The sequence below is a fragment of the Myripristis murdjan genome, chromosome 24 (assembly GCF_902150065.1).
Source record: "Myripristis murdjan chromosome 24, fMyrMur1.1, whole genome shotgun sequence".
In the NCBI taxonomy this organism is placed as follows: Eukaryota; Metazoa; Chordata; class Actinopteri; order Holocentriformes; family Holocentridae; genus Myripristis; species Myripristis murdjan.
In genome coordinates, this window is record NC_044003.1 from 22,373,907 (window position 1) to 22,386,980 (window position 13,074).

Here is a 13,074-nt window from a genome sequence, read left to right on the forward strand (position 1 = left end):
TAAAACTGGTTGATTTTGACATTATATTTGCATGTTGGAAATTTTACAATGCATTTTCGATTGCTTGGCTTTTTTATATACAGGGCACAATGACTGATCTCAGCAAAAGAAAATGAAAATAAAAAAAATAGAAAGAAAAAAAAAAAAACAGAAAAACTTTTTTTTTTGGGGGGGGGGGGGGGGGGTTAAGAATACTGATAAAGTACTGAAAAGTAGGCTCCAGCACCCTGCGACCCTATTTAGGATAAGAAGCTCGAAAAAGTTCGTTTTTAAAGCTCACTGCGTAGGCCTATCCGGTTGTGGTTGCCAGGATCCAGTCACCACTCGTGTCCAGTCGCCTTGGACATTGAACAGCTTCGACACTTCGACACGGGAGGTTTAGCAGTAACTGCGCAGCTGGTTATCTCTGCAGAATAATCGGACCAGAAATTATTTCATCAATATGGCAGTTTTCAGTCTGATTTTCGGCTGGGCTTGTCATGCGCTTTGGTATCTGTTCTTCATTGTTCTTATAGCGTTTCTCGGCTACAGTTTGTATATAAAACACATTCACATGAAATATGACCACATACCCGGGCCACCGAGAGACAGGTAAGTGGATTATGTAATTAGCCTACATTATACTCGCTTTCTCACAAACTTAATAAGAACAGTTCATTTTACGAGATGACGCTTCATCTTCCCACCAGCTTTTTCTTCGGACATATGCCGACGCTTCTGAGGGAAATGAAGGCTGAGAGAGTTATACACGAAAACATGCTTGAATGGTGAGCACGGGAGGGGGTGGGGGGTGGGGGGTGGGAGATGTCCCCTCCACTTTTTCAAAAGGCAGTTTTGGTCCCCTGCTGTTTTTACCGTCCAAAAACAATGTTTCACTATATATATAAATGGAGACAGGTCAATAGTAGGACCCAGCGGGAAACGGACGCCCACAAGCTCTTCGATTGGCTCTGCCGTTTCTTGCTAATGTGTGATTGGCCGTTCCCGCTGTCACTCCATCTGGCTGTAAACAGCGCCTGGACTTGCTCACCGGTGAAAAAAAAGGTGAAAAAAAAAAAACTTTTGTTGCGCATCACCGATGTTTAGCTAGTTAGCCAGGAGTCCGTCTTCATCTGCTACTGTAAGTCCAGTGATCGAAGACAACATGTGTTTGGAAGCTTTGGCTAATTTGATTATGTTAATTGTTAATAGTTAACCATTCTGTGGTTTTTGAGGCAAATTCACTTTTCTTTTCTCACTTTTCTTTTATATTTAAGATTTGTTTTTCTTCCATATAACTGCCTGAAAATGGCAGATGGTTCTCTGTTACACTCACTTCAAATAAAATTGATGATCACTACTTGCACTGAATTATGGATTTTTTTTTTTTTTTCAATTTCTCCCCTCCTGTGATATTCCCTGGTCAATTTGATCTGCCCGTCACTGGGTGGTGCTGGGTGGTGGTCCAAAAAATTTGAAACGGTTTAATTTCATTTTCACATAGTCTGCAATAATCCATCCATTTATATCCCTGAGTTCAACTATAGTAACAATAATTGAGAATTTCTGCTTATTTTTACTCAAAAATGAGGTATAATTTTATGTAAATGAGGTCTATTGGCCATACATTCCAAAAATAAGTGTACAATTGGTGGTAATGAGTTGGAGTGAAGTTTACTAACAAGGTCAAACACAGAATTGGGTGATAATTTTATGCTATATGCTTTACAACCAGTCAAACCACAAAGGGAACGGTGAACTACAAGGAGATCAGTGAAATGAAAAGTAACAATAGAAAAGTAGAAGAATTAGGAAAACACAGTGAACTGAGAGAGTTTTAGTTTTACTAAAAAGTTAAATTTTTTGCATACCTGTGACAACTTTGTATTTAAAAGCCTCTAGGTTGTAGTTGTATACATATTTTGAACTTCATATTGCTTTGAGGTGTAGGGTAGATGTCATGGCACTGTTGAAGCAGTTCAAGCACAGCAGTAATTACAGAGGGTATACAGCAAGGTGCAAACCACTGGTGTACCATGGGTATAGATTTTGATCAGGACTGTATATATGTATATATACACTCCTGATCGAAATCTTAAGACCAGTTGAGAAATTGCAAGAATTTACATTTTGCACTGTTGGATCTTAAGAAAGTTCTAAGTAGAGCTTCAAAATGCAAAAAGAAGAAATAGGAGTGAGACAAAAAAAAAAAAAAATGACTAAGCAATTTATTGCAAACAACCATTAAGCTGAAATAGGCTGTTCATCAGCTGATCAAACGTTTAAGACCACTGCCTTTAAAAGCCCAAATTTTGGCAAAAATGTGGATTCAGTGTCATTTTCTGTCAGGTATCCACACTGTCATGACCTCCTGATGACAAAGGCAAATAATCTTTCTCTCTTTGAACGCGGTCGGATTGTTGAGCTGCATAAGCAAGGCCTCTCGCAGCGTGCCATTGCTGCTGAGGTTGGACGCTGTAAGACAGTCATTTTAAACTTCTTAAAAGATCCTGAGGGTTATGGAACAAGAAAGTCAAGTGGTAGACCCAAAAAAATTTCACCGGCCCTCTGCTGGAGGATCCAATTGGCTGTTCGTCAAGACACGGGACGATCCTCGGCCCAAATTAAGCTAGTCCCATAACCATCAGACGGCATCTGCGAGAGAGAGGTTTTAAGAACAAAAAACGTCTTCAAACGCCTTGTCTCCTTCAATGGCACAAAATTGCCTGTTTGGAGTTTGCACGAGAGCAAACTCGCTTCTAAATATTCCACAATCAACTGTTAGTGGTACTACAACAAAGTGGAAGTGATTGGGAACGACAGCAACTCAGCCACAAAGTGGTAGGCCACGTAAATTCACAGAGCGGGGTCAGCGGATGCTGAGGCGCATAGTGCGCAGAGGTCGCCAACTTTCTGCAGAGTCAATAGCTACAGACCTCCAAACTTCAAGCGATCTTCAGATTAGCTCAAGAACAGTGCGTAGAGAGCTTCATGGAATGGGTCTCCATGGCCGAAAGGCTGCATCCAAGCCTTAGCCTACATCACCAAGTGCAATGCAAAGTGTTGGATGCAGTGGTGTAAAGCACGCCACCACTGGACTCAAGAGCAGTGGAGACGTGTTCTCTGGAGTGACGAATCACGCTTCTCCGTCTGGCAATCTGATGGACGAGTCTGGGTTTGGCGGTTGCCAGGAGAACAGTACTTGTCTGACTGCATTGTGCCAAGTGTAAAGTTTGGTGGAGGGGGGATAATGGTGTGGGGTGGTTTTCCTGGAGTTGGCTCGGCCCCTTAGTTCCAGTGAAAGGAACTCTTAATGCTTCAGCATACCAAGACATTTTGGACAATTCTATGCTCCCAACTTTGTGGGAACAGTTTGGAGATGGCCCCTTCCTGTTCCAACATGACTGCGCACCAGTGCACAAAGCAAGGTCCATAAAGACATGGATGAGTGCGTTTGGTGTGGAAGAACTTGACTGGCCTGCACAGAGTCCTGACCTCAACCTTTGGGATGAACACCAGCTTGACCCATTTCAGTTTGCATATAGAGTGGGCAGAGGTGTGGAGGATGCTGTGGTTACACTTTTGTATTTGTTGTTCAAACACCTGGAAGGCCCTTAAACTCATGCCAGAGTCTTATTTGTGGATTTTTCATCCGTGTTAATACCATACAACCTCACCTATATTGGCTGAAAGGCTTATTGAAAATTTCAAACTCGACCCCAATTTAATTGGCTGGATTTTGGATTTTCTTACCAATAGTACACAGTGTGTTAAGGTAAATGGTGTGTGCTCTAATGTTTTCCCCTTCTATGGGTTCTCCTCAGGGTTGCTGTCTCTCTCCACTTTTATATATTTTGTACACTAACGAGTGTCACAGCAATGTTAATAATAGATACATCTTAAAATTTGCTGACGACACGACCAATGTTAGCCTTTTGAAGGGGGATGAGATGGGACATGGGCAGGTTGTGGATGATTTTGTAGCCTGGTGTGACAAATCTTTCCTTCAATTAAACATAGCCAAAAGTGAAGATATGGCTGTTGATTTTAGGAAATCTCCACCTAGCCCTCTAACTATTTTTTATCAAGGCAGCTGCCATTGAGATGGTGGACAACTATAAATATTTGGGTATGGTTCTTGTCACTTTTTTACAGAAGTGTAATTGAATCTGTTTAATCTTTTTGTATTATTGCTTGGTTCGGGAACTTGAATCTGGCTAGCAAGAACCATCTGGGTAGATTGGTGAAAGCTGCTGGCAAAGTTTCTGGGTGCCAACATGAGGGCCTTTTGGTCATCTATAATAAACAGGTCCTGCGGAAGGCTCACTCTATACTGGACTGTTTGAACCACCCACTCCAGAGTGAGTTTGACCTGTTGCCTTCGGGCCGTCGTGTCCAGGTCCCAACTGGCAGGACAAAAAGATTCCAAGTGGCATTTGTCTCTTCTGCTGTTCACCTCCTTAACGGCAATAAACTCTGAGGAGACCCTGTTGGTCTGTTTTTGGCCTTTGGCCGGTATGTACCTGCACCTTTTTAATTTTGTGGATCTCTCGTTTGGTATAACCTCTTGATTTTAAATCCTGCTTTGTTATAGTCTATGTGTTAAGCTGTCTTATGCCACATTTGTTTATTTGTTGTGTCAGTTGTCTTGTGTATGTTTGTTGTCCTGGCTGCAAAACCAATTTCCCTGAGGGGACAATAAAATAAAATTGAATTGAAATTGAAATTGAAATTGAAATTGAAATTGAAATTGAATTGAATTGAATTGAATTGAATTGAATTAGAGCGGAGACTGCGAGCCAGGCTTTCTTGTCCAACATCAGTGTCTGACCTCACAAATGCACTTCTGGAAGAATGTTCAAAAATTTCCATAAACACACTCCTTGTGTAAAGCCTTCCTAGAAGAGTTGAAGCTGTTATAGCTGCAAAGGCTAACCCTAACCCTAACAAACATGCAGGTACATGTATACATGCGGCAATTTCTCTCTCTCTCTCTCTCTCTCTCTCTCTCTCTCTCTCTCTCTCTCTCTCTCTCTCTCTCTCTCCCTCTGCTATCTCTCTATCTCTGTCTCACTCACTAACACACCCCACCAAATATCCAGGGCAGCCTAAAGGGTGTGTTCAGGCTGTAATTGTTTGCATTTCATGTTACCTTTACAGGGCTGAGACTTATGGTCCTGTTTACAGGATCAGTGTTCTGCATCATGTCATACTAGTTGTGTCCTGTCCAGAGGCCACTAAGGTAAAAAGCTAAATTGAATTTGCAGTAGGTATTTGCTTAATTACCATCAGTTGCATAAGCAAAGAAAAATAAAATACAATAATAATATAATAAGTAGTGTAAAGGTGCTCAGGGAGTCCTGTCTTGTTTGAACTTCTTTCAGTGCTACATTTTGAAAATCAGTGTCTCTTACAACAGTATTTGAACTGAAAAAAAGGCCTTGCTTTAATACCCCTCTTGTGTTGCCCCTGGTTTTAGGAAATCCTGATGTCCCCAAAGTATCCAAAAGATAAGTTTGCCTACAAGAGACTCTTCCACCTGTTTGGTCAGAGGTGATTCACTGGTCTTAAAAATAAACTGCTCAGCTATAGTTACCATAGGCTAGGGGTGTAACGATTCTCTAAATCCACAGTTTGCCTCAGACCTCACTTTTAGAAAATCAGCATTTTTATTGCATAGTTTCCAAACAAAACATGTTTAATGAACAAAGTGCCATATTATGTTCATATATTATACAATATTGATTAAAATCAGTGTTAGGAAGTTGAACAGGTCATAAGTCCCTCTCTATATCTATTTTATATTGCTGTGAAAACATTTGCAAATTTCTTCTTCAAAAAACTATACTCATTGAAGTGTCTACCAAAAACTAAATCTTACAAATCACAGAGCATGGGGACCCAAATGGTACAGTAGTTGTGCTTGTCAGCTGCAACAGCGGGGACATACTTGGCCCCTTTGATTTGAAATTTCATATGTGGACTCTGAAATATGTAATGTGTCTCAAATACTTTTAGAATGCATGTGCTATTAAATGGCATAAGCAGGTTCTGCACCATATTTGTGCTTACACACAGTCAGATTTTTAGTTATAAATCCTAACAGCCTTTACAAGTTGAAAAAGTAAATAACTCTCTTTAATAATCTCTTTAAGGTTCCTGGGCAATGGCATGGTGACAGCAGTGAATCATGAGCAGTGGTACAAACAGCGCCGGATCATGGACCCTGCCTTCAGCAGCCTGTAAGTTATTAATCCCGTTCACACGGCAGAAGACAGGGAAAAGTCGCAGCTTTTCAATCCTGTGTAATATCACAAATTTTTTTTTACCATCTAGTGGCATCTGTATACAGTCTCAGTAACAAGCTTAATAATTTTTCTTTATCATTATCATATCATTATCATTGATCAACAACGCTTATGAATAGCGATCAACCAATAATGATTGTTCAGGGCCGATATTGCTTATTAGTAATCAAGGGCATCGATAACCAATATTCAGGGCTGGTATTCATTTGCAGTAAATTTGAATCACACTCAAAATATACAGTATTAGAAACACCAACACAAAACTTGCTTTGATTTCACAAAAGTTTAATTAACATTATTTGAAAAATAAAGTTGCATGGAGTACAATTGTGGTAATTGTGGTAACCAAACACTTGTGAAAAGTATATGTAAGGGAAGCAACATTGTATGACTGTGACATTTGCATGACGCTTCACATGTTTGGCATCTTGGCTATGTTTTAGCTCTCTGTATACCTGCTATCACTGCCAGGTACCTGAGAGGTCTGATGGGCACCTTCAATGAGAGGGCAGAGAGATTGATGGATAAACTTGCAGATTTTGCCGATTGCAAAAAAGAGACCAGTATGCTCCATCTAGTCAACTGTGTTACCCTAGATGTTATTGCCAAGGTAATGGGACCTGTACCATGACTTATGGCTGCATTATGCTCCATGTCGTGTTCATGATGCTCACAGCATAATGCTGGCTGTAATTGTGTCATTCTGCCATTTCCAACATTTGCACCATTATTAATGTGGGGAGAGTACTGGTTCATCACAAAGGGTCACTTGGTGAAGTCATACTCATCCATAGTCTGATTTTTTACAGTCAAGTATCAAAAGCTGCTTAACTGTCCTCACAGATTTGTTTTACAGTGGCTTAGAATTCACAACAATAACATCATCAAAATTTTTTTGTGAACTACATTGGTCAAGATACATTTGTTGTTTCTTTTAATTCCACAATACCACATAGGTTGCCTTTGGAGTGGATTTAGACCTGCTTAAGCATACTGACTCACCCTTTCCTAAAGCCATCGAGGCATGCGCGCGGGAACTACTTTTTGCCAGGGGGTGCTGCGTATGGGGGGGGGGGGGACAGGATTGGATTTGGAGGCTAAACATTCAGTGACAGACAACCAGCTGTGCGAGCGCAGCGCAAACAAGTGAGAGAGAGTTGCAGCAGTATCCCGCTGTGCTGGCAGACTCGGCAGCAGGGACGGTTTCTGCTATGGGCAGTGCAACTGCCCAGGGCGCAATCTACTTGGGGGCGCACGAGAAAAAAAAAAATCTCCAGTTTTCTAGACTACCGTATTGATCCGCACATGCCGTGGCACCATCAGTGCCACGGCATGTGCGGCCGGCCCGCCTGATACCGACTGATGGTGCCCCGGTGCCGCGGCCGACCGGCGCTGCTAAATAATGGCGAATTTGGCGATTTTTTTTTCGGGCTTTATCGGACTGTCGGGCCTAAAGTTCAGCTAATTAGTCGGGTCGGGTAGGGCCTCGGGCTGGCCCAGTCGGGCCCGGTTCGGGTCGGATCTTAATTTTCAGGCCAGATGAGAACTCCACCGGTGATGTGTCTCGGCGTGATTGCCCCTCTGCACGCGTTTTACATGTTTTTCGTTTTCCTTGCATTAGGTGCAGTAGATTAATACACGTTTTACTTTCTCCCCCTGTCCACACCCTAAGTGACTGCCACAATCAAGTCATTTTCAAAAGAAAATGACTTTGAAATGTGGTAAAATTAATTTGACATTTATTCCACCCCTCCTCAGCAGGGGGTGCTGCAGCACCCTCAGCACCACCCTTCCCGCGCCCTTGCATCGAGGTGTGTCTGGAAGGGATGGTGTATCATCTCCGAGATGGATTCTTCCAGGTTTGAGTTCACTGCACATTTGTATGAAGTTTTAATGACAAATATAACCATCTAACAAGGTATGTGAGATCTTAAAATCTGTCATTTCCAGTTTAACCCAAAGAACTGGCCCTTCATCAATGAAGTGAGGCAGGCATGCAAGCTGCTGCGTGACACGGGGTACAGGTGGATCCAAGCCAGGAAAACTGCCATCCAAAATGGCGAGGAAGTTCCGAAGGACATCCTCACACAGATCATCAAAAGTGCTGACAAAGGTGATAGTCACTTAGAATCACCTTAGATTAAATTAGATGAAATTTTAATGATCCCTGAGTGCAAAATGCTACACTCACAGGTTATAGTACTTTACAGATAGATATAATACAAGTACTAAGATTGTCAGTATCTATGGACCTACCGTATTTCACCAATTAATCGCCGGGCTGCAAATAGCCGCCTGGTTCTTTTACTTGCCTGGAGTCTGCACCCATTTTACGTATTAAACACCCACCCGATTAACCGCTGGGGCGATTATTTGCATTATATTGAGGTAAACCCAAAATAAGGCTATTCGCCTTATTTTTGCAGAAGTAAACAGTTAGCCACACAATAACTGTGCGGCACTTCCGTTTTCTGTTAAAATAAGAGAGCCACCAACGTTAGAAAAAAGGGTGTACCGTAATCTTAAATCGACCGACTATAAATATGTTGGACTGTCAGTAACTGTCATCACAATAATGGCCTGGTGCAGGTGTGTGTAAAAATAAATAAAGGCCTGCAGTGAATAGCCACCTGGTTCTTTTAAACGCCTGGGGTCCAAGTTGATTTTGCGTATTAAACGCCCGGGCTATTAATTGGTGAAATACGGTATTCAATGTCATTTTTCCTAGAGGAAACCATGGATAAAGATGATGAGGAGTTCATGTTGGACAACTTTGTGACATTCTTCATTGCGGGTGAGGCTCATTTGTTTGCTCTTTGGTATTTGAAACGATAAACTTGATTAAAAAAAAATACACTTGATACTTTCAAGCTAAAGTTTTAGGAAAATTAAAACGAAGCAAGATTCTCTATATTAATTAAAAATGTAATATTATTGCTGTAATTTTATAACTTTTTAGGGCAAGAAACAACAGCCAATCAACTTGCTTTTTGCATCATGGAACTGGGAAGACATCCTGATATACTGGAAAAGTAAGAATTAGTACACTGACAAACACTTACTTTGACATTGTTGATAGTGACAAAAAAAATCCTCAATTGTATTATCTTTCTCAGAGCGAGGAAAGAGGTGGATGATGTGATTGGAATGAAACGGGAGATAAGTTATGATGATCTGGGGAAACTGGTCTATCTCTCACAGGTACATATCATGAAGTTAACAAAGTGACAATGTTGTTCTTTTTCAAATGAAACCACCAGCTGTTAATGAAATTGTACAAGTACCTCATAACCCCCCCCCTGCCCTCCATTTACCTCCAGGTGCTAAAGGAGACTCTGAGGCTCTACCCCACCGCTCCGGGCACGTCTCGTGAGGTGCATGAAGATATGGTCATCAGTGGCATCCACATACCTGGAGGAGTCACCTGTGCTGTGAGTCCTTCAACTTTGAGTGTGTTTATACTTCTAAATCAGCATTTCTCTTACTGTGAGTGGAGGTCGAAGCTTGATCCATGTCAGTCTTTTTTTAACAAGAAAATGATGGCATAGTTGCTTTTCAAATGAATGGTTACTGTTGATTAAGGTTAGCGATAAGGTTAGGTCAGGCAGCTAAATCAGCTCTGTTAAGGTTAGGGTTAAGGTTAAGGTTGTGGTTAGGCAACTAAAACAGTGTTTAAGGTCAGATTAACATCAAAGTATGATAAGTTCAGTGCAACAGCTCTGCCATAAATTCTCCCTTTTAAGAAAGTCAGTCATGTTCAGTTTTTGTTGACATTGTGGAGAATGTGTAAATGCAATTCTGTTTATTGTTGAGGTTGTACTTTGCAGAGGTCTTGTACTGGACTACACTATATTGAGAGGTGTTTCTACTTTTTTGTCCTCCCTATTTATTTACATGAGAGGGACAAAATATTAGAAACACCTCTCTATGAAATACAGCTGAATGAGCTGAATGCCAAACATAGAATTGAATGAACACCTCTATTACTGTGACAGAAAGAAAACCTGAGCATTATAGGCATCAGAAAAGTAAACTTATTTGTAACACAAAGAAGTGATTAGCAGCTTTCAAGTTTTTTTTTTTTTTTTTTTTTGCTTTCATAGCAATCTGTCCTACCAAAGTATTATTTTCCACAAAAGTAAAGGAGTGAGTAAAACTGGTTGATTTTGACATTATATTTGCATGGTGGAAATTTTACAATGCATTTTCGATCACTCGGCTTTTTTCTACAGGGGACAATAGCTGATCTCAGTAAATTAAAAAATAGAAAGTAAAAAAACAGAATATATATATATTTTTTCATAAGAATACTGACAAAGTAGTGCAAAGTAGTCACCAGCACCCTGCGACCCTATTTAGGATAAGTAGCTTGAAAATGATCTAATCTATTTATCATCTGGGCGCTATTTATTTATTTATCATCTGTTTATACTGTAAATACATTGTATACATCGATGCACACTGGTTTTATTGGTTTTTTGCACATTGTTTTTTGCACATTGGTACTTAGATCCTTAGATCTCGAGGGTCATCTTTATTCTTTATTTTTGATTTACTTATTCTTTATTTTTGATTTACTTAATCTTGTACTCTGTGGATACTGCTGGAAACTGTGAATTTCCTTCGGGATGAATAAAGTATCTAACTAACTAACTAACTAACTAACTAAATGAATGAATGAACTGACAAAGAAAATAAATTTAACTAATAATAAAATGAAATAATCAATGTGATGACATTTAGTTTAGTCCCTATGTGACATCGAGAATGGACAAATTCTTCAAGGACCCACTGACGTTTGATCCAGACAGATTTCACCCAGATGCACCCAAGTAAGTGCCCTGCAATGAAGAATGCAGATTACATTTCTGTGTATATGTCTTGGTGTGTGTGTGGGTTTGTGCAAGTGTACATTATGCACTGCAGGTTTCCCTGATATCGTGTTGCAGTTTACTGCCAGATTAGCTCACCTGAGACAAAATAAAGTAATCATGTGTAGATATGTCTTACTTTCAATCTTCACAAGCTGCTGGAGCTTAGATAATTTCTCCATATGGATCCTTACCACAAAGTTAAGTTTCACTTCATGCAAAAGACTGGAAGAAAAATCCACTGAAATAAACTAATGTGTCTGTTATCTGTTTTACAAGGCCTTACTACTGTTATTATCCGTTTTCTTTGGGACCACGCGTATGTCTGGGACAGAACTTTGCTCAGGTGGGGAGCAAACACACATATTGACACTCGTGCACAGCGACACTCAAACTGATTGAACTGAATGGCGTCATGATGTGATTTTAGATGGAGGCTAAGGTGGTGATGGCCAAACTGCTGCAGAGGTTTGAATTCACTCTGGTCCCAGGGCAGAGCTTTGACATCCGGGACGTTGGAACCCTCAGGCCAAAGGATGGAGTAATGTCCCACATCAAACACAGAAATCACAGCAAAGTAAATGAATGACCATACCGTATGATAAGATGACAAGATCAGATGAGATAAAATGTTGAAACTGGCTTTTTGCACTAACAGACTATAACTGGATACAGCAGAGCAAAATAACAATGTAAAGATCAACAAAGTATAGATTGCACAAATGTATGCAAATCAGAATTACAGCACTGGAACCCATAAAATTCAGGGTTTTAAAAACTAGTTTATAGCAGAGAGACAGATGCTAAGGAATTTTATGTTGTCTTTCTTTCATATTCCAATGAAGTCTTCAACACAGTAGGCCATATAATTTTACAGCGTTGCTTGAGAAACCAGGTTTTTCCTCACAGGTTGAGGGAACCTTTTCTATTAAGACTGGCGACTCGTCCTCAGCAGACATTACATATTTGTTCCCACTGGGGTGCAGTCTTGGCCCCATGTTATTCTCCATTTACATGATGCCACACATATTATCTGCAAACATGAATTTTAATTGTAATGCTGACGACACACACTTAGTAAAATCAGACAACACTAGCAGTGAAGCCCCTCTTTCTTTCTGTCTCCCCTCCCACAATTCACTTACATTGATTCACCGTGAATCAGGCGCTGTCTCTGTAGTTATGAAAACAGTGACAAGACTTTTAGGTGTAATTTGTGATGCTAATTTGAGTTTCAGTGAGCAGATTAAAGTGGTTCAGCCCTGTTTCTTTCATTTTTATTGATCTAGAGAGTCACTCATACTTTCTGTCTCCCCCAGTTAGACCACTTCAACTCTGTGTATCTCAGCTAAAATCCACTCTTTTTGATTTATTGCTTTTCCTGATGATTTTCCAGTCATTTGTTAAGTGCTTTGTAGCTGTGTTTTGAAACGTGCTGTTTGTCTTGTAATTTTTATTGATTGTATTTTTAATCATATCTATTGTAATGAAATGCACTACTTATTAACAACATAATTATCCTACATGTTTTACCTTTTCCTCCTGTTATTACCATTATAATCAGTCATAAGGACATAGCAGTGATTTAATGGACACTCTTATTCAAATTAACTTTTTCACTTAAATCATCAAAATACACTACAGCTGAGGCTTACTCACATCGTTTTTTTCCGATTTCTTCATGTCTTTATTTGGGGTTGTTAAAGCGGTGTGACCGCAAGGTGGCAGTGTAACTTACTAAAGAAATCCCAAACACACCTGTTCAACTTGTAAAATGTGCGCTGTTTTTGTTCCAGCCGTCTAATAAAACACTTGATTGCGCACTTTGTTTTCATGTCGTGTTTTCTTTTTACATTTGGTTAAGAGGCATACACAGGCAACGCTGAAAATGAACTGTATCAACAAAATACTGTTGA

The 13,074-nt window shown here is 40.2% G+C and overlaps 1 protein-coding gene across 1 annotated transcript; it reads left to right on the plus strand.

Moving 5' to 3' along the window:
* Nucleotides 1-372: 372 nt before the first annotated feature.
* Nucleotides 373-12,952, plus strand: LOC115355782 (cholesterol 24-hydroxylase-like). Its single transcript, XM_030046672.1, has 16 exons — nucleotides 373-591; nucleotides 690-767; nucleotides 5,140-5,221; nucleotides 5,459-5,532; nucleotides 6,135-6,221; nucleotides 6,759-6,897; nucleotides 7,244-7,309; nucleotides 8,099-8,146; nucleotides 8,238-8,400; nucleotides 9,016-9,081; nucleotides 9,247-9,319; nucleotides 9,404-9,488; nucleotides 9,608-9,718; nucleotides 11,031-11,119; nucleotides 11,438-11,504; nucleotides 11,589-12,952. Exons 1-16 carry the CDS (start codon nucleotides 443-445, stop codon nucleotides 11,745-11,747), a joined length of 1,536 nt encoding a protein of 511 aa, XP_029902532.1. The 5' UTR covers nucleotides 373-442; the 3' UTR covers nucleotides 11,748-12,952.
* Nucleotides 12,953-13,074: the final 122 nt, after the last annotated feature.